Source organism: Sceloporus undulatus, chromosome 8 (assembly GCF_019175285.1).
Source record: "Sceloporus undulatus isolate JIND9_A2432 ecotype Alabama chromosome 8, SceUnd_v1.1, whole genome shotgun sequence".
Lineage (NCBI taxonomy): Eukaryota > Metazoa > Chordata > Lepidosauria > Squamata > Phrynosomatidae > Sceloporus > Sceloporus undulatus.
In genome coordinates this window covers 623,740-647,456 of record NC_056529.1, presented here as the reverse complement: position 1 = coordinate 647,456, position 23,717 = coordinate 623,740, and the positions used below count along the sequence as shown (strand labels likewise).

General features: G+C 46.5%; 1 protein-coding gene and 1 long non-coding RNA gene across 8 annotated transcripts in view; one reads left to right on the top strand and one right to left on the bottom strand.

Annotated features, from left to right (window-relative positions):
• LOC121914331 (Grid2 interacting protein) overlaps nucleotides 1-23,717 on the bottom strand; it is a 37,622-nt gene that overhangs the window by 7,343 nt on the left and 6,562 nt on the right. For 2 of the 7 annotated variants that reach the window (XM_042437677.1, XM_042437673.1), the window contains exons 3-18: nucleotides 22,371-22,525; nucleotides 11,810-12,064; nucleotides 11,557-11,642; nucleotides 11,113-11,182; nucleotides 10,447-10,538; nucleotides 9,286-9,469; nucleotides 8,913-9,067; nucleotides 7,709-7,813; nucleotides 5,608-5,711; nucleotides 5,357-5,474; nucleotides 4,386-4,702; nucleotides 2,765-3,220; nucleotides 2,202-2,289; nucleotides 1,232-1,321; nucleotides 347-543; nucleotides 15-170 (exon numbers count right to left, since the gene is read on the bottom strand). In XM_042437677.1, the coding sequence (XP_042293611.1) occupies nucleotides 15-170; nucleotides 347-543; nucleotides 1,232-1,321; nucleotides 2,202-2,289; nucleotides 2,765-3,220; nucleotides 4,386-4,702; nucleotides 5,357-5,474; nucleotides 5,608-5,711; nucleotides 7,709-7,813; nucleotides 8,913-9,067; nucleotides 9,286-9,469; nucleotides 10,447-10,538; nucleotides 11,113-11,182; nucleotides 11,557-11,642; nucleotides 11,810-12,064; nucleotides 22,371-22,525 (2,628 nt within the window). Of the gene's footprint in view, nucleotides 1-14; nucleotides 171-346; nucleotides 544-1,231; nucleotides 1,322-2,201; nucleotides 2,290-2,764; nucleotides 3,221-4,385; nucleotides 4,703-5,356; nucleotides 5,475-5,607; nucleotides 5,712-7,708; nucleotides 7,814-8,912; nucleotides 9,068-9,285; nucleotides 9,470-10,446; nucleotides 10,539-11,112; nucleotides 11,183-11,556; nucleotides 11,643-11,809; nucleotides 12,065-19,268; nucleotides 19,556-22,370; nucleotides 22,526-23,717 lie in introns of those variants that run through there. The other 5 variants (XM_042437675.1, XM_042437676.1, XM_042437674.1 and 2 more) reach the window with 5 other exon arrangements.
• LOC121914334 lies at nucleotides 4,374-22,384 on the top strand. The gene is made up of 3 exons (XR_006100519.1): nucleotides 4,374-4,506; nucleotides 11,560-11,655; nucleotides 21,873-22,384. It is a non-coding gene; the product is annotated as an uncharacterized LOC121914334 (long non-coding RNA).

Genomic DNA, 23,717 nt, shown 5'->3' with positions numbered 1-23,717 from the left:
TTGTCTTGCCTGACCTCTAAGATTTTTGCCAGTTTCTTGCTGTTCTTCAGCTCCAGGGAAGCATTGAAAATGCACTCGTAGCTGGCAGTGATCTCCTCTGTCTTCTCTGGCAGAGTGGTCTTGAAGTGGAGGCTACGCAGCCGGGTTTTATATTCGGGAACCAAAAGCATCTGGAAAAGGAAGGAAAAGATGAGGACACAGAATTGCAAGGAGCGGGTGTCTTTGGAGGAGTGCTTGGCGAGACGTGTCCAGTTTCCATCTGTGAAATGCTAGAGGATGTGTTGCTGGACCAAGCCACCTTCCCTGCCTCCATGGAGCAACAGCATCAGCATCATTTGTGGCCCACCTGCAAGACAAACTGGTCTGGCTCGCTCAGTTTGCTGGGGTTGCCCTGGAAGCTGTGGTACTGCTGAACCTCCTCGGCATCCGGGGCATAAAGAAGCAGCTGCTTGATGTGCGTGGCCTCCAGACGGTCGCTCTCCATGTTCAAGAGGATTTGGCGCAGCTCAATGTGGGAGAGCTTGAGGTGGGCAATCAGGATGGCTGGGCAGAGAAGGAGAAGCATGATAGGAAACTCAGTATGAGGCTGCCTACGTTTTAAGATCCTCAGGGGATGACTTTCTCTCAGTCCCACCAGCCTCACAGGTGCATCTCGTGAGGACTCAGGATTCAGAACCTTCTGGGTGCGCTCCTGGCCTCCGTCCACAGGAGCTAAGCCGGGCCTCTCTCTGGTCTCCTTATGCCAATACTCTTCTTATTTAAGCTTTTCGCATGACTGACCTGCGATTGTAATCACAGTTCTTTTGGGAATGGTGTATTCCTATATGGCAGAATGGGGTTGAATTAGATGGCCCTCCAATTCTCAAATTCTATGACTGGGAAGAGCTTCCCAACTGTTAGAGCTGCCTCAAGAGGTGGTGGACTTTCCATCTTTGGAGTTATTTAAACGGAGGTTGAATGGGCAACTTTTAGGAGTTCTTTGGCTGTGTCTTCCTCCCTGGCAACATGGTCCTTGGGTTGCCATCCAGCCCAGTGACTATATGGGCCTTCCAGTGCAATGATTTTGTTATTCCACCTCTACAGTTCTCTGATTCTGAGGTCTGTTGGAGTGTGAGCAACCTGGCCTGGGCACAGGGAAAGGCCCACCTCTCCTCTCCCTAAATACCTGTCCACATCCTTGCCCCTTGATTGCAGGGAATCCACTCTCCCTCCTCCCTGGGCATCCACTTACCTGTGTTGTAGGCCTTCTTGTGTGAGAGAATCTCAACCACATCTTTCTTTTTAAAGGACTCTGGCAAGGGGTTCGGCTCTAGAAGAGAAACTGGAAGATTTAATCAGAGATAAGGATGGGGTTTGGGAATCTAGGAAGGAAAAAACAAGGGAGATGGAGGGAAGTCATTGTGAGGCAGGGAAGCACAATGTGGGAAAGGAGGACAAATGGTGTTGCAATGCTGGTGCATGCCGAGAAATCCTTGAATGCCACCATTTAGCATGGCACATGCATCCCTGGGCTGGAGAGCAGACGGTCAGCTGCAAAATGGCAAGACAACACACATGAGATCCCAGACTCCAACTGGAAATGAGACTGTGCTACCATCACCAAGTCCCTGCCTGGCCAACCCACCTCCTCATTTTCTCCTTAGTCTTTGATTTTTAACACCTTTGCCTGATGAAGAAGCCAGTGGAGCTTTGAAACCTTGCATCATATATTTTGTGCATTTTGGTTGTTCCAGTAATTGCTTTTATCAACTCAGCTGTTTTGTGCATTTTGGATGTTACTGTACAGTATTATAACACTGTGGCATAAGAGAAAGGATTTCCCCCTGCTCTGGAAGGTCTATCCAGGTGATGGCTAAATCTACAATTTTAAAATACAAAGAAAGCTGCTTTAAGCACTTAATTCATAGTTGTTCCTCACCAATAAGAAGGTTGTTCTACATTGCAGCAACAGCCTCAGACCCATAAATATTTTGCAAAGAAAAAAAAACTGCACAGAAGAAATTTCCCAAAACACTTTGGGATATGCAGATACTGAGCAAGGACTGCACAAAATTATTAATTCTTCCCACATGGACACAATGGAGAGAAAACAGAAATTATTTGTCCTGGGATATGAGGAGGAGGAAACAAAGGTTTAAATCCATAAGACAGACAGAGAGAGTTGCTGGTGCTTGCCATCACAGAGAGACCTTAAGACTCACTTGTGGGCTTCTGGGTTCCAAAATGCAGCTCCAAATCAAGGTACTTGACCATATCACTCAGTTTGTCATAGTCAGAGTCTTCCCCAAGCTGTGAAAGGAAAGATTATTATTAGTAGCAAGAGTATATTTATTTATATCCTGCCTTTTCCTCACTCTGGGACCCAAGGGAGCTTGCGACGGTTAAAGGAAACACAGCTTTAAAATATACTAAATATAAACATTAAAAATATCATTCAACTAAGATAGGAACACAACAACAGAAACAAGGTGCCAACAGGATTTAAGACTTTGTATTAAAATGGTGGAGTCCCAACTAGCAATTGCAATAGCAAGTACGTTTCTATACTGCTTACTGACGTACTAAGCAGTTTACAAAGTGTAGCCCTAACCCTAACCTGAAACAAGCAGGGTACTCATTTTTGCGACCCAACTGGTACAAGCTTTCAGGTTTCACAGGATGCTTGCAAATAAAGGAATTTTGAATTTTAGGAGGGATACAGGCCAAGGTGGTTGTATGCATGCTACCCATCCAGAAGTCATTTCCTTGCATGTGCAGCACATACCTGACCCCAGATGGTGCCTTCTGAATTCTCCACTTGCTCCCAACGCAGCCGCTTGACGCTCATGTGGTTGGAGTTGCTCCTTCGGGGGATGATTCCTCCTCGGGAGGCCGATGGGGGTGCACAGGGGACTGGGGGAGGAGGGGGTGGTGGGGGAGGCGGGGGTGCAAGCTGCGAGTGCCCAGGTGGGGGGTTGGCATGGGGGGACAAGGAAGAAGAGGAAGCGGCAGGGACAAAGGTCTTCTTCCCTTTCTCGGGGTTCCTCTGGTCCTCTTTGGGGTCGTGGAACTGGGGAGGGGGTGGTGGAGGTGGTGGCGGTGGAGGGCTAATGGGAGGAGGAGGGATGTGGTCCGAAATGGTGGAGTAGGTGAGGGAGCTCCCTTCACTACTGCTCAGGTCTTCGCTGGCGCTGCTCAGGTCATTGGTGACGTAGCTGCCCTGGTCATCATGGAAGCTCATCTGGGTGGCATGGGAAAACAAGAAGAGGGGTGCTCAGAGACACTCCATAGGGCAGTGGGAGATTATGGAGAAGGGGCTGTGAAATGCATCAGGGAGAGGCACAGCTGTCTTGCTCTGGTGTGGAGCATGGGATACCAATGCACCGATTCCCAGACACTGCAATTCTCCCAAGTCTTAGCCTTGCTAGAAGATTATTGCCATCCTGAAGGATCTGAAATGTTCTTGCCACAAGGCAGCAGATCCTGTCTGATCCTGGAAGCTAAGTAGAATCAGGCATAGTGAGTATTTCGATGGGGGACTGCCAAGGAATATTTTGTGATGTAGGCTGTATATATAGGAGGAAGGAACTGGCAAAACCACCTCTGTGCATTTCATGCCTAAGACAACCTATGAAATCCATGCGAGGTCCGAAGTCAACCAGTGACTTGAAGGCACACAGGTACATGCACATATGATACAGTCCTTTGGTCCTTCCAAACAACTTGGAGGATCTATTTCTTACCATGTCCAGGGGTCTCTAAAAACCACGCTATAGGCAACGAGTCCATGTCAGCTTGGAACTGGTGATATTCCAATAGATAGTGGTGGCTGATGGCTTCTGCATCATGGGTGTATGGGTGTGGGTGTGTGCATGCGCGTGCACAGGGAATTGACTCTGGGTTTTCAGCTATCCAAGGGTGCCTCCAGACTGGAGAAATAATGCTGTTTGACACCACTTTAATTGCTGTGGCTCCACCTACAGAATCCTGGGATTTATAGTTTTTGTGAGGCACCAGCACTCTGTGGCAGAGAAGGCTAAAGCTACAAATCCAAGGATCCCATAGGATGGAGCAACAGCACTTGTTGTCAAACTACATTATTTCTATAGTGTAGATGCACCTCAAGGGACTACTGAAACTGTCCAGAGGCAAGGTCTAGCACTTGGATGGCTCCTTTAGACAAAAACCATGCCCTACTGACATGGACACCATCAGGCACTGGTGCCAACAGATGGGTCTCCTGTGCTGGCCAGATAATCTGGGTACAATAATATATCTTGGGTCATTTTCCCAGCCATCAGAGGGTTGCAATTTGGGACAGATCCTCCCATCTGGCTGCTCTTTGCATGGGACTGCTGAGGAAAGATCTAACTTTTTTTTTTGCACCTTTGTTGCAGTGCTCTTACCTCCTCGTAATCGTTCTCTGGTGTGAGGAAGTCATCCACGATGGTGATCCGGTGGCCCAGCTGCTCGCTCAAGGCATCCAGGAAGCGATCTGTGTCCCGGCTGCGTGGTGGGCGCGAGAAGGTAAAAAGCTTCTTCCTCCGGGAAAGTGGGCTGAGGGCATAGACGCCGTGTTTGGGGGAAGGAGCCGGGCTGCTGTCTAGGCTGACATAGGGGTTGGATTCAGTACTGCCAGGGGAAGGGAGGCCCCCACCATGGGACTGGTAGTAGCAAGCAGGGTCGTTCTGCCAGGAGATGGTCAGACCCGATTTCCGGACACCTGCGGGGGAGACAAAACCAGAAATCATATCCTAGCATTACCTTGTATCGGGATTATGTTTGCATGATGGTTTGCATAAGCAATGGGACAGCTTACTGCCCCCCGAATCAGTGAAGGTGGCGAATCTACTTTGGGCTTTAGTTAGAACTGTCCAAAGTGTCAAACCTATTTGGAGAGGACAGGTCCTCTCCTTTAAAAATTTGAAACAAATGGGGCGAGAAAGTAGTTACAAACAGTTATATTTTCAAGCTACCCATAGTTGAATGAGTGGATAAAGAGTGTGGATACGGAGAGCCGGCTGTATTATTTCTTTTGTCCCTTTGTTTATTCACTTTCGATCTTTCACTGTCCTTGTTGCAAACCTAATTTGCAGGTTAACAAAAAAGGGATGAAAAAGAAAACTAGGTTTGCAACAAGGACAGTTGAATGTCTCACAAAATGACCCAGGATTCCATAGCATGGAGCCATGGCGGTTAAAGCGGTGCTGAACTGGTTATTTCTACAGTGCAGATGCAGTTCTAGAAGCTTATGAGATAAATGATTTGCTCTTTTTTGGCCAGAAAAAAAGGGCAGTCTGGGGAGTCTAGGGGAACGAAAGCCCCAAAATACAGTCCTGGGGGCTGCATGGGGCTCCTGGGCCCATCCCTCTTTTACCTGCTGGGTTACCTTGCTCTGGCACTGGAGGCGATGCCCGGTGGACGGCTAAGTTGCTCAGCTTCCCTCCAAAGCCGGTGGTCAGGCGGGTTTCCAGCTCTGCATAGACAGCCGACATCTGAAAGCAAAGAGAGGGATGGTATATGTGCTGGGTGAGACCATCTGCCCTTGTTCTGCAGTACAACACAACATGCAAACATGGTTACCTTCCTCCCTGGCAAGCCAAACTCTCCCCCTGCCCAATTTCTCACCATTTTGGGATTAGGTGTTTCCGGGAGGGACGTCCCGTCACCCGCCTGCCTCTCCCCTGGTGCAACGCGGACTGGCAAATCTCCAGCCACATCAATGTGACCTGCTGAGAGGAGAAAAATAAGTTTGCTCCATAAAGAAAGGCCAAAGCATCAGGGATGACTATGGCTGAGTGCATGGTCTGGATAGAACTGAAAAGAGGGATCAAAGTTGGGAGATGGAGGCATGTTCAGGATGATGAATCTGAAAGACAGGACTAGTCCTCCTCTCAGGCAGAATGAAGCAACAAGGAGAGAAAAGCAGCCCAGCTGGTTAAGACACCAAAGCACTGAATTGCACAAGGCCAAAAAATGATTAAAGCACAGCTGCAGCCCACAGCCAGTCCAAGGGGATAAAAAATGGCCCCCAGACTCCAAACCTGCTGTTGTTGGTGTGTGCTTTCATGTCTTTTCCAACCTTTGGCAACCCTAAGGCAAAACTATCTAGGGTTTTCTTGTCATGGTCTTCCCCTGGGACTGAGAGAGTGTGGTTTGCCCAAAGTGATCCAGTGGGTTTCCAGACATGAGCAAAGAGGATGGGAACCCTTGTCTCCTGCTTAAACCACGCTACCTCCCCAAAAAAAATATTCCGAAGAGGCGTGCCATGAGGCTGAAAGAGTGTAGTGTGTCCCCAGTGGGTTTCCATGGCTGAGCAGAGGTTCAAACCTTGCTGTCCTGGAAGAGTTCCTAGTCTATGGGGGCATTCACACTCATTTTTTTGTCCCAAGGAGATGTGGACCACTGCACTGATGCATACTGGGTTTGTTGTTCCCATTACATGTTGGGTTCGCAAATCTCTTCACGTCATTTAACCCTTGTGTTATTCACACATGTCATCATTTCGGGTTAAAACAGAGCCACCTCCCTTCCTTTAATGATATAGAGCGATCTGAATCGATTCGGAAGCATTTTCACACTGCCAACGATGTGGATCAATGCAGATCTTAGGGAAAAAACTCAGTATCAAATATCCCAGGTTAAGTGAGGGGGGGTGTTGCCTGTGAGACTTGGAATTGCTCTGACCAAAAAATCCACAGCAAACTTCAGTTAGATCTGAAAGTTTATTGTAAGAACTAAGTAAGTAAGAAGCATTCTTGGTCACGTCTTTGAAAAGTCTAAAGCAAACAAAGGAAAAGCCTCATCTTAAAAGGACACATTCCCCCCTCCCTTTTTTCCCATTCCCACCCAGATGTTCTCTCCAAATCCCCCCCCCCCCCCACTCAGCGGATGCTTGGAGCCCTATATCAAAGCAACCCAATGTGGACACCAATGTCTCCGGAGATCCTCTGTCTTGGAAAAGCTATTCATGCTTGATTGATGGCTTGTACCTGTGGAACCTCTCTCAGTCTTAATTCTTCCTCAGGGTGTAAAAGAAAGATTCCTTGTCTTGTTAGCCTATGTTTTGCTTACGTGACACCTTTGATTACAAATCATGGCCGCAGATGGGCATTTCCCATAATGCTTATTCAATTGAGTCCTACCGATACATACTTTTATTTAATCCATATATATATATTGCTAAGACACTCTAATATCTATATCTATATCTATATATATATGTATGTATGTATGTATGTATGTTCACTACTAAATATGATCAACAGCTTTACCCAATCTGCCTTCAAACATTCCAACATACAACAAGGTAAAGATGGTATATACATATCATCAATGTGCATGTAACTAATTACTAACTTAGATGACTTAATCTAAACTCTTTACACCATCATGACAGAACCCATAATGAATAAATGAATGAAAGAGTTCTGACATTGCCAACCCTCCCTCCAACAGTGCATTGAGTGCATTCAGGACGTGTGTGAATACCAAGGATTCAACCCAGATTCATCCTGGATTATTTTTGTAGTGTGAACAGGGCCTTTAACATTCAAAGTGCTGCACCATACTAGCTATCTTGAAACTTGCTCACTCCTGGTGTAAAGGATGGGGTGTTTTCGCATATTTGGGCACAGAAGGTTACCCTTTCTGGAGGGATGAAGATGGAGGTGAGCAAATCAATAAGAGTCATTGCACTGTGCAAAAACCCATGTCCGGTGGGTCCTACCTCCAGCGCCAGCCTCCTCCGGACTATGGGCTCGTACGTTTCTCTGGCACACTGGGGCTCCCATGCGTATGGAGCTGCGGTGGCGCTCTTCGGCCTCTGTCTCGGCTGCGGGGAAAAGGGAAAGGAGTTAACTTCAAAGGCAGGGTGCATACATGACCAAGTTGGAAGGCACCCCAAAAGGTCATCAATCTCAACCTGCATTCATGGCCTGTTTTACCTCCACCACCAACAGCAGTCAGCCAAGTGGGCACAGCTGCAGTTCCAGATTCCCAGGAACAGATGGATCCTGCTGGAGCCAAACACTACATCTGCCTTTTACTTTCTGTGTCATGAAAACGCATGTGCATGCCCTCCACATTCTCTGTCACACCCCAAAACACTGCTTCCTCCACCTCCTTCCAAAGTTTCTCTTTGATATAAAAAGAATCTGCTTTGCATTAACTCAGGGACTGGCGTGTCCACGACTGTTTCCAAGGTGTAGACAATTAAAATAATTCGTTCTAAATGTGGCCCATGGGGGGGGGGTGCACAATCCCACCCCCCAAAAATAACCACAAATGCACAGAGAGAGAGAGAGAGAGAGAGAGAGAGCTGTTGGTGCTGAAGTTGCTACAGCAACTGGCAAAAAAAAAAAAAAAAAAGAGTGCAGCATGCGCAGAGGAGGAGGAAAAGGTGCCATGCAGCAGGAATCTGGGTGACACATTAATACCCTCCTGCCATTTTGGGGGAAAGTTGATGCCTTCCCCTAAAAGAGGCCGACTGGCTGTTTTATATCACCTGTTTTCTGCTCTCCTATTTCTAATTTGTGCTTTTAAATTAATGATGTGCATGGTTTTAACTCTATAGACATCTTAACATGATTTTAATTTTCAGTTTGGGCACGTCTGTAGCTGTGTATGTGTGTTGCATGCCTTCATGTTGTTTCCGGCTTATGGCGACCCTAAGGCAAACCTATCATGACGTTTTCTTGATAGGTTTTATTCAAAGAAGGTGTGCCATTGTCATCCTCTGAGGCTGAGAGCATGTAGCTACATGTTTTATGGACCTCCTTCCTGGGGAACATCAAATTAGCTCCATTCCTTCTGAGCTTCTGGTGGGCCTGAATCCTCATGCCCTCTCAAAGCATGGAAGATGCTGAGAAGCCAGGAAGTCTCTCCTCCATCTTCATCCAAGAGCCATGACCCACCAAATGCCAGATGCTTACCTGCCATGGACTTGTAGCCCAGGAACCTGGCGATCTTCTGCTGGCAATGCTCCTGCTCCTCGTAGGTCAACAGCTGGTAGATGAACTGCCAGATCACCTGCTTGGAGGGGGTGTCCAGGACAGGATACACATCCACAATAAGGGTGTCGATGTTCCTGGGGGAGATAAGGGAGATGACAATGGTCCCATGGAATATGAGGAAAGAACTCCAGATTCCTGGGCACTAGGAGAAGGTAGTCCTCTGTCTGCAAGTGGGCATCCCAATACAGCGGGCCCTTGGTATCTGGTGGGGTTTGGTTCCAGGACCACCACCTCTCATAGATACCAATATCCATGGATGCTCATACCCCATTAAATACAATGGCATAAATACCTGTGCTGGAAAAAGCTTTCCAGCGCTTTGCAGATCGTGTAACGTTCGGGTGGCGTGAGCAGATGTTCCAGCTGTTGATGGAAAGTCCTCCCTTGGATCTTGATGCTGGAGGGCAGGATCTCTGCTACCCATTGCAAGGAAGTGAGGGCCGAAGAGGAGCTGGGAGTCTCCGATGACTCCGAATCTGCGCCCGAAGACACAAAAAAGAAGTGAAATCCATGCTTAAGCAGGAGATGGCTGAGGACCATTCACAATACACCTTTATAGCACTATGATTCCTCTTTCACTGCCATGGCTGCATCCTATAGAACTTAAGGGTTTGCAATTTAGGGAGAAAGGCTCACAATTGCCAGGGGCCTGAACAAACTATAAGATCCAGGATCCCATGTGATGGATCCATGACAGTTAAAACATGTCAAGCTGCATTATTTCTGCAGTGCAGCTACAGCCATGGAAACTTGCGAGCATTTTCCCCACCTGTAAGACTGTCTCCCCAAAAGAAATCTAAGCCTAGTAAGGAATTGCCCTCCAAACAAACAAACAAACAAACGAAAAACCCAAAAACCAAAGCAAAACCCAAATTAGCTCTTTGCAGAAACAGCAGGGAAGAGAGGAGGTTGGGCTGAGAGTTAGTAGCCTGTGGTTAACCTCTCTGCCTTTTGTAGCCACCTGCAGTGATAAACCAGAACGAACATTACCCAGACTGACCAGACTTCACCTCCCTCTTTTTAAAACATTTCACTGAGCTGTCCTAAAGCGGCAATATTTTCTGTTAGCAGATCAACCAATCTGTTTTCCATCATGTCCTTACCTGGCCAAAACAATAACAAACCACAGAGAGCAGCCAGCTGCTCTTTTCTGGAAACTACACACACACACACACACACTTCTATACTGCTTCACAGTGAAATCAGCACTCCCTAAGTGGTTTACAATGTGTTAGCCAATTGCTTTCAACAAGCTGGGTATGCATTTTACTAACCTATGAAAGGATGGAAGATTGAGTGGACCTTAGAGCCCCTGGCATCAAACTCAAAACCTTGTGGCTGCAGGACTGGCATTTGACCAGGGCTCTATTATATATCAGCCTTACACTTTGCCCACCCTGGTTAAAAAAAAGAAATGTTCCCACTTTCCACTCCGAAGAGGAGATCTGACCACCTGAAAAGCTGACGATGCCTTCTTCAACCACGAGGGTGGGCATGGCACCGCTGCCCTGGAGCATGGAGACCACTTTCTCATGGGAACAGTTCCTGAGAAGAAGACAACATGTAATGAGAAGAATCCTCTTCACTAGGAAACAGTCCTTGAAAAGCCCCTTTAAGGAGACACATAGCTCCCTCGTGCACAGGCAGGATTCGCACTCTTTGCTGCGGAACTGCAGAGAGATTGACACATACCCTCCAACATTTCAGAGATGAAAACCGGAACCATCAAAGGCTGTTCAAGATAGCAAACGTTATTCATAAGAATACACAATCCAGGAGAGACTTCAGCAGTTTGCTTTTGCCTGCGCCTCCTGGGAAGGCTTCACCCTCTTCTCTCCCCAGTGCTGAGTTAATTGTGTACAAATTACTTTTGTCCATTGAACTCAGTTTGAAGCAATGAAAGTAAGCTAAGGATGAAGGAAGGAGGAGAGAGAAGCCGGAACGTTTTAAAAACAGGTGAGAAAGTGGGATGGCAAAGCATTCATTGGGGCTGACCCTGCCAAAGTGGGGCATTGGAAGGTGTGCTGGCCATCCTAGGTCCAACTGGTCCCACAAGGTCCGTAAGGGACATAAAACCCAGGGATGATAAAAGAGAGAAGCAAAAGAGAGGCTACTTCACCTCATATCCAGGCCGTTGAGGAACAAGATTCTGTCTCCAGCTTTGAGGGATGCTTTGTCAGCTGGACTCCCTACAAAACAAAACATATTACAGTATAATTTAAATTTCTTTACTAAAAGATCAAATACAGTCAGCCCTCCCTATCCACAGATTTTTTTTTATCTACAGATTCAAGCATCCACAGTTTGAAAATATTTTTAAATATATATAAATTCCAAAAAGCAAAGCTTGATTTTATACAAGGGACACCATTTTACTGTGCCATTGTATTTATGGGATTTCAGTATCCACAGATTTTGGTATCCATGGGAGTGGTGGGGATAGTCCTGGAACCAAACTCCAGCAGATACCAAGGGCCCACTGTATCTCCTTTTGCCACCACTCACAAACAAGACTCAAGTAACTTTGCAAATGCTACTTGCATAAAATCTTGATTTTCCTTACCAGGCAAGACGGACTCGATCCACACCGGGGCATGTCCGCGTAGTGTAAATCCAAAGCTCCGACTGCCTTTATAGACCCGGACGGTCCTGGAGAGGCAAGGTAAGTTACTAGTCCTCATGGTTGCAATGTATGAACCATACCTGAAGCATTAAAGGATCCTTTGTTCTGTGCAGAAAATAGCATTTCTATGTAGAACAAAGTGCCTACTTTTTCTGGAATGGATGTTGGGGATTTGGGAGGTAAGGGGGCTCACCTGTGCGCTGCCCCTGACCCCACATTACTGGCGATGAGGGAGGAGACCTTCCTGAGCCCCTTGCCACTCTCCTCGTGGCTCCGTGGCACTGAGCTGGCCCGGGTGGAGACCAGCAGGCGTTCGTGGTGGTCCTCGCTCCGGCTGCGTCTCAGGCGGCCCCCCGGCTGCTCGCTCTTGGCCCGGCAAAGCTTACTGATGAGGCTCTGGGAGACCACTTCGTCGAAGCGCTGCCGGTGTTTCCTAGGGATGAAGATCCTGGGAAACATGACAAGGGACAGACTTTAAAGCAGTGGCAGAGGAGCTTTGGCTAAAACAGCCAAGGGTAGCCCAAACCCTTAGAAATCCAACAGGTAGAGAGAGAAACCCAGCAGCTGGGTGCCCATGAAGGGATGCAAAGCCAGCTACAAAGTCTTCTCCTCCTTGTCTCCAATTCTCAGCTGCTGGGTCTTGCTATTCCAGGAATAACACATTTAGTGGCTCCTCCCAGATGCTTGGTCCTTCCTTCCACCATCTAGAGAAGTTCCCCAACCCCTGGAAAGAGAGGATGTGCATCTGAGTCTGGTTCCTCCTCCTCCTCCTCCTCACTTCTATAGGCCACAACCTGGGTACCATTTGGTCCCTTTGGCACGCTAACGTCCACAGGTTGCGTTTGTAGAAGGCACAGTATGTGTCTGTGTGTCTGTTTGCACGTGCGCATGCTCAGTTTGCAAGCCTGAGTATTTGAAACACAGAGTATTTTTAATGCTGAACCTCCAGATGGTGTTTTCTCTCGGTTGCCGTCTGACAGCAAAATCACAGTTTGCTCACCAGCAGCCTTCCAGCCCACTGCATGGAAGGCCCCTTCGCTGCTGTTGCTACTGCTGGCATACAGGTGTGTCCATGCCCATGCCGACCCAGGCCATGCACGCAGAGCAGCCGAGGACACTTCGGTCTTTGGCAGCCTTTCTTACGGCTTTTTGGCATGCTCAGGATATTGGCCCAGTGGGACCAAGCCTGGGGCTATAATCTGTTTAACTGTATTTTCATATTAGCACTTTTCGGCTGTTATCCGATGTTTGGGCTGCACAGGGGAAAGCTGCACATGTTGGGTCTTCACATCCTCCAGCATTTCACTTTATTATTTACCAACATTGTTGCATGTATTCCAATATGCATTTTCTTTAAATATTGCAAGCCTACTTTGTGTCCCATTTTTGGAGGGGAATGCAGAATATAAATGAATTGTTATTATTATTATTAATCTGCTTCTGTAGGAAAAGTTACACATGCATAAGGTTTCTTGTGGTTCCCATTGTGTTTCCCATTTTCTAGTTACATTGACAGCTAGTTACCTTGGGTCCCAGTATTGGGGAAGAGGCAGAAAAGATACTAATTGTAGTAGCACTAGGAATAATAATGGCAAAAGATTTTTTTTGCACACCCTTTTCCCACATGATGCCCTCATGGCTTGGAACATGCCTCTGTTTTTCCACCACTATGTGCATCTTTTCCCTTAACAGTTTTTAAAAAAACTCCAGCCAGCTAAGGAGAGGAGGAAAGGAAGATAAATATGATACGTTTTGGTAGGAAGTGCTGGGAGAGCCCTGTTTTTGGTCTGTAAAGGGTGGCCTGAGGGACATATGTGGCTCCCAAATCTATCTTTCTGGTCCTTGACTTCTCCAAACTCCCCAGCTCACTATTTTCCTGTCCTCATAAAAAAGGGATAAACTGTCACTCCTGCAAAGCATTTTTAAAAACAAATTACAATGTATAACAATGCCTCTTTATCAAAATCAGAAGTGACCTTCCACCACTTTCCTTTAGAAGGGTATGCTTAGCAGTCTGTTGGGGGCCAGCATGGCATAATGGTTTGAGTGTTGGACTATGCACAGATCAGGTTGATTTTCCACTTGGCCATGAAACCCACTGAGTGAACTTGGGCAAGTCGTACTCTCTCAACCTCAGGAGAAGGCAATAGCAAACCTCCCTGAACAAATCTTGCCCCAAAAAACCCATGATAGGTTTGCCTTAGTGTTGCCATAAGTCTTGAAGGCACCCAACAACAACCAAGCTTCCTCAGAGAGTCCAAGGGGAAGAAAATGGCAGGTGCCCACTTCTGGTCTAAAAACACCCAGAGCTGCATTTTGATATCTTATGCCACCAAGGATGAGCAGAGCTCTTGAGAGCATGAACCCAACAGAGAGGAGGGAAGCAGGGATGGACCAGAAATGCTGAAAGAATCTCCCGTCTTTTACCATCTTCGGCATGTGACAGAGACAGCCAAGAAATCTCTTGAGTTTGCTTCAGGAAGGATTGATATCCTCACGATCTTAACCAGAAAGAAATACTTGCCCTGCAGAATAATTTCTTCGCCCTCTCACTGCTGGACCTGCTTGCATCCAAAGTGGCTTTGCATGACATGAGGACATCCTCTTCCTTTGCTTTGTTCACCCCAGAGATAAGAAGTTGGCCTCTTCCTTTTCTTCCTGCTTCGGCCTTCTGTCCAGATTGGCACCAAGGTTCCCAAAAATGCCTCAAACACAGACAAGACCATTTTTATTTCATTATTTTCTTGCTGTCTCTTAAAATGGCTGCAGTTTCTTACGAAGGTGATGCTGCCGCTTCTCTGAAAAGGAGGACTCCAGAGAAGCTCTTTTGAAAGTGCCAATTAACAGGCCCGAAATTACCTCCTGCAATAACGGGAATAAATTGTCTTTTTCTCTCTCTCTTTCAGAGGGATGAAGGAAAGAGAAAATGCCCACCAGCCATTCTGCAAGATTTCACATATGTTCCACCGTATGTTCTGACACATTGATGATTAAAGGAATAAATATATAATATTCCTGGATTGACCACATAAACCCCCTGGGTGATCTTGGGAAGCCACACTCTCTCAGCCTCAGAAGATGGCAAGGGCAAACTTACTCCGAAGAAACTTGCCAAGAAAAGCCCATAGCAGTTCATGGCCTTAGGGTCGCCATATGTCGGAAATGACTTGAAGGCACACACGAACAATATAATATTATGCTTTAGTGCAAAAGGCAGACTCTCTTCTCTTCCCTTACAAAGTGTGCAGCGGGAACCACTGGTCAGATCACAGCCTTATGCTTAGCCTCCTCCACCTGACGCAGCAGCTTCATCTGTATTCATTTAGGAGTCACAGCAGAATTAAATGGTGTTGGTGCAAATGGCGGTATGGTGAGCCGGTGAAGATGCATGGATGGTTTACAGCTGCCAAAACAGCTTAAGCTCACCCAGGACTTGTCATCTGTGCAAGAAGACACCTCTCAGGATGGATTAAAACCACTGCGCTGGGCAGGATTATTCCCATCAGCAGTGGAAGAAGGAGGCAGGTTGCAGCCTCCAGGGATAACCAGTTGGAGACCAAGGACCCATGGCCACAAGCAAAGCAGTCAGTTTGGGCACAGGGAACAGGCTGGCCAGCAACTCAACACATTTTGCCCATGCACCATGGGTTCGTTTGGTGTTTTTTTGCAATAATTATAAAACCCAGGCACAACCTGTGAACAGGGGCAAGTGTGAGACTGTTGCAGGCAACAAACCTGTCACCTGAAGCCTAAACATCAGGAGCCAGAGATGCGAATTAAGCCTATGTCTACCTCCCAGTGACCAACCATGGGGGGGAAATCATGCTAAATGCAAGATATGTCAGTGAGGAAAAGCACTTGCTATGACAAAAAGATGCCTTTCTCCATTTCTTCCGGAGCAATGAAGAGGAAAATGTGACTTTAAAGGGCAGTCTTCCCCTGATATAGGTCAGACACCCCCAGAATGGGATTGTAAAAATGAAATATGTGATTACAAAACTAATAACAGTGATGCGTGCCAGGTCTATTCATCCGACTCCCTCCCTAATCACAGATTTTGTAGGGCAACCTCTGCCCTGTATTAATCTGTCCCTGAACCCCACTCCAGCACCCCCCACGGCTGCCATCTGCTTGGATTGCCATGGCTCACACTCACCAGGCCAAAAAGCTAGGAAGAGCATCGTAAGGAAGGCAATGCAGACGGCTCCGACTCTCTGCCAGTTTTGTGGGTGACCTTCCCTATTAATAGACAGCTCCTCCGTCCCTGGGGTGCTATTGCTAAAAGTTATAATGTGGCTCTGTCCAGAATCAGCTTGGATTTGTTGGCGTGGGATTTCGGTGGCGGTGGCGGTGGCGGCAGAGCAGTGTGAGATGGGACGGCAGTGCACCTTTTGGTAACCAAAGAAGATCCTGGGTCCCTGGCTCAGGTAATTTCATCTGTGACGATCAAGTGACTTTTGTCCTTCCCCATCTTCCAAAGGGCGATTCTGGCAGAAAGACAGCACAGAGGGAGGGAAGGAAGAAAGGGGCATGATTTCAACCAAGAAGTGAAAGAGAACTGGCAAGCCTCTTGCTTCTCTCACCAACTGCTCTCTTCTGCACCGGCCAGCAAAGCAATCTGCTCATTTCATGGCCAAGTTGCGATCTAAAGCAGGGATTTGCAGCTTACCCTGTACGATCAGGACTGTTGCAATGGATGGAGGCGAGGGGGAAAGAAGAACACCCAGCCCTAGCAAAAGGATATTTGGCTGCACCTCATCTGCAAAACGCTCTCTGAAAAGATGAGGCATTCAACAAGCCTAGGACAGTGGCATCATTTTGTTCTTTGCAATAGGACATGTATAGATTTGGAGAGCATAATGGGGACAGATCTGTCAAATTTCCATGCTTGGCTCCATCATCAGCACCCAAAATACGTCTTGAGAATTTGGCCTTTCTCATGGAAGTCCCCAAAATACAGTTGGCCCTCCAAATTTGTGGCTCTGACTTTTGTGGCTTTGATTATTTATGATTTTGATTAATATGTTCTCTCTAGGAATCTCTAGGTCCTCTAGCGCAATTCTGCCAGAAGTTGACCATAGAGTTGCACTGGAAGACTTGGAGATTACTAGAGGAAACACTTCTCTAGGCTTTTGTAGGTCCTCCACCATGATTCTACAATCAACTTCTGGCAGATGTTGACCATAAAGTTGCACTGAAGGACCTGGAGATTCTTAGAGAAGTGGTCTCTTAGGTAAAAAGAATATTGTTTGTTTTTATTTGTGGTTTTTCCCAAGGGGGTCCTTCACCTCTAACCCCAGCGAATGTGGAGGGACCACTGTACACATTAATGGGAAATCTGTGAGCAGCCTTGGTCCCTTCGGAGAGAATGATTTAGGTAGATTTGGGGAAGGGAGAAACCCTGTGAAATTCCTGGGTAACTTGAGGACACATATACACATCTATGAGAGGACTTTGCAAACATTGCTGCATTCAGAGAATTTCTGTCGACGACAAAAAAGCCAAGCTGGAGGAATGCAGGAAAGAGGAGATGGATTGCACATCCAGCTATTACTAACACAAATTCCAACAGTGTTTTCTTCTGTAATGAGAGAGATCCCAGCGGGAATAGATATAATCTCAGAGGCTGAACCAGCCCTGATTAGAAAGTCTGCATTCGCCCCCAAAACTCCCGGAAAGATGGAGAAAACTGGTTTGCAGAAGAGGAAGGAGGTCTGCTCATCCGATCCACCATCCTGCCTGTGCAATGCTTTTTAAAAAGCAAAGGAAAGATGTTATGTCCAAAGAAAAGTAGACCATGCTGCATTGCAGGAAAGTTGCACAGAGAGGCAAGAAAACCCAACAACTTGAGGAACATCCTTTAGGAAAAAAGGTTTTAACCCTAAACCACCATCTCAGTGGAAATAATTTTTGGCCCCTCTTTGTGACGACAAGGCATTTCTTAAAGGGATTCTTGCTGGGAGTCCATTTACTCAGTCCAACATTTTACTAGCAGAAATGTTTTGGCAAAGTGCAATCCTGACATTTGGAGGAAGGTGAAAATGATTAAAAATAAACAGCAAGTGAGTCAACAGAGAGATGCAAATATATGTTTATGCACATTGCTTTCCTAGCATTAGTCACTGGTAGCTCCTGATCTGAAATCTGTTGTTTGAATCATTAAATTGTACAGTATATCACCATTTATCTTTCCTGAGTGTCAACTTGGACACACAACTATTACTTTAAAAATACCTTGAAATGAATAAAGACACCTTTGGCTAATTTTGGAAGCTAAGCAGGATCGGTCTTGGTGACCCCTCAGATGGGAGACAAGAAGGGATTGATGATCTCAGGAGTCTCATGGGAAAGACAGGAAACAATTCACACCTGAAACTCTAGAGGTAGTCCAGCAAATCCAGATCTCATCCAGAACAAACTACCAAATCTATTGTTTAGCCAAGTTCTCCAATATGTCAACTAGGGGACAAATACAGTTTGAACTTAAAATGCAAGCCAAGAGAAAGAGCCAATGCATCCATGACCCTGGCTTTTTGTAACAAACAGTGCTTGGTCCTGAAAAAGGAGACAATACAAAGCAGGTTGCAACCAGTAGCTTAACACAGAGAGATGGTAAGAGAGTGTGCAAGCCTTCTGGGTTTCACAGAACTCTTCCTCCAAGAGAAGGGAAATGCAGTGGCATTTCACAAGAGTTTCAAGTGAGTACAAAAGCTTAATTTGGCACCAGTGAGTACCACAATGCACCTTGCTTTCCATGGCTTGCTGGCAAAGCTAGTTCACAACAGCAAAAGTATTCCAATACCCTTGCAACGCAGCATACTGTCTCTGGCGTCCTTCTTCTCCATCCTGAAAGCTCCAGTTAAAGCTGGTTCAGTTGCATTGACTATTCCCTCCCCTCTACTTTCTTTCTTCCAACTATTTGAAGGGGAGAAACTGGTGTAGGCTGTCAAAATAAATACTTGTATCTTAAAGGAAACTATGTTTAAAGCTAGAGAGCGAAAGTGAATGATTTCAGCACTGCAGGTGAAGAATGTCTATTTACAAGAATGCTCCCCCCCCCTCCAAATGCAATAAGGCTTTGCAATATCCCTGAGACCACAACCTGAGACCTGCGGCTGCCTCCATCATCCAAATCCCCAGCATTCACCCTTGGCCCCTTAAGCGAGAGACCTTTCTTTCAGCAACATCTGGTCACCTCCTGACCTTGGCGTGCGACATGAACCCCCCCCCCCCCCCCTCCCCCCACTCGCGCACCCACCCACCCGCCCACCCACCCATCCATCCATCCATCCATGCCACTCTTTCCCTGGTAATCCGAGGTGGAAATCTCCCTCCAGTGTAACCTTTGAGGAACTCAAAGAGCTCAGCTTCCCCCCAACAACTGCCTGCCAAGATGCACCAGAAATCAAAGTCTGAAATAAAAGTTTTTCTCTCCTATCCGCTGGGTCCACAGGAAAATGAGTCACTGCTGGTTTGAAGTCACAGGAATGCTCTTCTCTCTCTCTCCCAGTTTTGATCTGGAGGATGCGGAAAGATAACAAACCTTTGTGGATGGAGTCGCAGACATCAGCACAGTGCCAAGAGACATCATCAGGACATTTTCCTCTCTCACAGACATGCACACATCCAAAAAGGGACCAGGTTGCACTTACCCAAGGCAGCTCATCTTCCTTCCTTGCTGTTTCCACACATCCTTGAGCTGGAGGCTAAAATTCTGCACCTTCCCAAGGACCTGCAAACCATATGGCAGAAAACAGGAGGAGGAGGAGGAGGAGGAGGAGGAAAAGAAGCAGAAGCAGAAGCAGAAGGGGGGATCGGATGGGGTGGGAAGAGTCACAGCCAGGAAAAAGGGGCACGTGCCTGATCTCCCCAGCCGAAGGGATCAAGGGGGGAGAAAAATGCCAGCAAATTAAAATCGGAAAAGAGCTTAATTCTGGATAAATGGCTTGAAATCCACTGAGAGAAAGAGGAAGGGTTTAAGGAGGAGAATATAAACAAACAAATAATAATGATGGAAAGGAAAGGGGGGAAAGCAGCCGAGGGCTGAGGTGGATGGGTTGATGTTTATCCAGCTAGAGGATTTGGCTTGTGCCAGATCCAAGGAGTCCCAGATGAACAAAACACTCAAAAGGTATTAAACAAAGGAGAAGGGAGATGGAAGAGGATGCCCAGAGAAGAAGCTGTCCAGCACAGCAACTGTGTGTCTCTCAGTCCTGCACCTGCTGCCACTTCCAAAAAGAATCAGCGAGGACACATCCAATCAGAGGAGCTGCAGAAGGTTGATCTCTCTCTGGGGGATATAGATATATATTTCCCCTTCTCCTGTCTAAGCTGCATTGCTGGGCACACCAAATATGCCCGCAGTCAAGAGTGCACATAGAGAAAGAGGCGACGAGCGGCACAATTGCACCTATTATCCCCTTCTCTCTTCCACACACAAACACACACACACACCTTCCTGCCACCTGAAAGCAAAGGCATCAAGGAAGCTGTCCCAGTTCTTCTTGCCTCGTGAAACAGAAGGTCTGCCTTGGCATCGGATCCCGATTGCAGGCCTAAAATCCACTCTGGATGCCAGTTTTCAGCCCCAGGAAAAGGGCCAGAACTGGATTCCCACCCACTTCTTCCCCCAAAAACAGAACCTGCAGTTCTCTGCCTATTGTTGCCACCTTTTACAAGAAAACCTTTCCCACTTCTTTTGATTTCTTGTCACTAAGATGGGCAAGGGCCCACCTTGCAGGGTGTGTTTTCTTTTTTTTAAATGAGAAATAGCATTGCATACAGATTTCTTCAGCTAATATTAGCCTTTCAAAATTCTTGGAGTATAGAAGGACAGACAGCTCTAAAGGACAAGGCAATTCAACTAATAGAGAGCCAGGATCGTCCTGTTGTTGTTGTTGTTATTGTTTTGTATGCTTTCAAGTACTTTCTGACTTATGGCGACTATCCTGGGGTTTTCTTGGCAAGATTTGTTCAGAAGGGGCTTGCCATTGCCATCCTCTGAGGCTGAGAGAGTGTGACTTGCCCAAGGTCCCCCAATGGGTTTCCATTGCCGAGCCATGAATCAGACCTTACTCTCCAGAGTCATAGTTCAACGCTGAAACCATGCTGGCTCTCAGGAATGTCCTGACCTTGGAGGAATAATAGAATCATAGCCTGCCAAGCAGAAATACACACCTGAGGCACCCTTGGGCGATTCCCATCCAACCTTTGTTTAAAGACCTCCAAAGAAGAGGAGAGCCCATCATCCTCCCAGGCAGTCTATTCCAATGTTGGACAGCTCTGAAAGCCCACACTTTCTCCTTTCCTCTTTCAATTAATGCATAACTTCATTTGGGTTTGCTTTTTAGCTGTGATATTTCAGATAAAGGGTGCACCATGTTGGAGAAAAGGTATAGAAATGGTCTGGAGGCAATTCCTTTTGGCTTGCAGAATTATGGCTGGGAAGAGGCCGCAAAGAATTGGATTATGGGGTTTGGGATGGTTTTGGAAGCCCGGGATGTGACTGTCTGGGGCATTTCCCCTTGGCTGAACCCGGCATGAAGTTGTTCTGGAATCATCGCAGCTTCTCCCAGTTCCCCAGATTAGAAGCAAGAACACAGAAAACAGGGCCAGATGGAGGCCTGATTGCCTAAAGACCCAGAGCTCCGAAGGTCTCTAATCCCTTCCCTTCGCCTCTCAGGCAGAGCAATATGCCCCATGGATACACAAAGGGGAAGGCACACAACGCAGGCAGCATTACTGGCTCAGGGATGGAGGGACACACAAACACCCACTACGCACCCCTAGCCATCATCTCCCGTCCCTTCCAACATTTCACAGATGAAGATTGAGACATATGTATCTAGGCAACATCAGAGTGTGGTGGAGATGACCAAAGATATGAATAAAGAATAACAGGCAAGATAGGAGAGGTTGCAGCAGTTTGCTTTTACTTGAATCAACTGGGAAGGGCAAGACTCCGTCTCTCCTCTCCCCTTGCTGAGTTAATTGAGGGCAAACTACTTTTGCACAAATGGCTTTGGGCCATTTTGCACCAAATGACAAATCCAAGCATTCTGCAAGATGGAGCCATGACAGTTACAAGGCTATCAAGCTGCTATGACTGTGTAGTATAGACACACTCCATGTGAACAAGTGCTTTGTTTCCTAAAAGAAACCCCAACCAAAGCCCAAAGTAATAATAATAATAATAATAATAATAATTTATTTATTTATTTATTTATTTATTTATATCCCGCCTCTTCCGCTTTGAGGATCGAGGCGGGTAACAGGCCCAAGAGGAAGAGATGTATTGAGAGGCCATGCATGAAGAGACACATGGGACAACAAAGATGCAAGGTAAAGACAACAAGGGCAAACTGTGAAGGAAGGAAGGCTGTCAGAAGGCTTCCTCTCTATTGAAACACATCTGCCTTCTGCAAACACATCTGCAATCTACAAACAAACTGCTTTCTACAAACACATCTGCTGTCTGCAAATATGACTGCCTTCCGCAAGCACATCTGCCTTCCATAAACACACCTGCAGACTGCAAACACATCTGCCTTCTACAAACACATCTGCAGTCTGCAAACACAACTGCCTTCCATAGACATATCTGCAATCTGCAAACACAACTGAAGCTCATCTGCCTTCCACAAAGACATTTGCAATCTGCAAGCTCACCCACCTTCCACAAACACATTCCACATGTCTTCCGCTATGACAGGAGTGGGAAAACCAGTGCAGAAGGCCACCCAAAGCATCTGTACCTGATATTGTCTATGAGGAGCTGGTGGGAGTCCTGGGTGAGGAGCATGGCGAGGGCATAAGCCAAGTAGTCCACCTTCCTCTCGGCCGCGTACTGCTTGAGGGTGGTGAACATCTTCTCTTTGAGTTCTGGCTGGTCTCCCAGGATCTCTTGCACCTGCGATGGAAACAGGGAGAAAGTAAAAGATGGCATATCCATGGTTGCTACAGCAGAAAAATCCAAAAGAGGGAAGATGAAAAGGTGTGCTTTTTCATCCAGAACATCACAGTCCATCTGACTTGCCAGAAGCACCATCAGGTACAACAAAGACATGGAGGAAGGATGGAAAACCTATGGATTTAGAGACTTCATACCCAAAGACCTCACCATGGCTTCAGCTCAGGACACCCAAACTAATGGATTCTAAACTGGTTTGTTTTCACTTAATATATTTGTTGTCTGTTTATGTTACTCTTGCTGTTGCAGAAATATTTTAAAAGTATTTTTAAAATTGATGTTATTGTACAATGCCCTGAGATACTATAGAAGAATAGAGTTTTCAAAAATTGACAGACAATAGTATATATAAAAGATGTAGTCAAGTAAGCTTTCCACGCAATGAGAAATTCCTTCCAAAAACCCGTTTATGAGGAAGGTGTCCAATCTATGGTCGGCCCTCCGTATCCATGGACTCTTTTATCCAGGGACTGAAGCATCCATGGCTTGAAAATACCCGTGTGTGTGTGTGTGTATATATATATATATATATATATATTCCAAAAAGCAAACCTTGATTTTGCCATTTATATAAGGGACACCATTTTATTATGCCATTGTATTGTATACCAAGGGACCAAAATACAACCATCTCATTTTGCTATTTTGGTGTCTAAGGAGAGTTCTGCCTCGATTTGCTTTCTGACCCATTTATTGGATAGTTTTGTTTTTAAGCATCTATGGTATGCACAAAACTCTCCCCCAGCATCACATTTCAAGAGATTTCCAATCTGCTCCCTTCAATGTCCAGATCTGACCTTCACAGATTTACTGTGATTTCAAGAGAGCAGCAGGTCTTTCCCCTGCAGTGTGCAATCCATCAGCAGCACCAAAAAGGCTATGAAAAAGTGGAACGAACATTGCAATGCACATCCATGTGCAGAAGAAAGGGACTCATTGGCAGCCCACCCCTGCGCTGTCCCACTTTGAGGCACTCCAAAGTCAATTATCACAGGCTTTGGTAACCTACATCTCCAAACCACAAGGTACGCAGCCCTTTCCAAGCACAACCGCATCACAAGGGGGACTGGATTCAAAGTCACTCCATCTGGAGCAAGGACAGCAAACTGGGGGTCTCTCCATCACCTCCTAA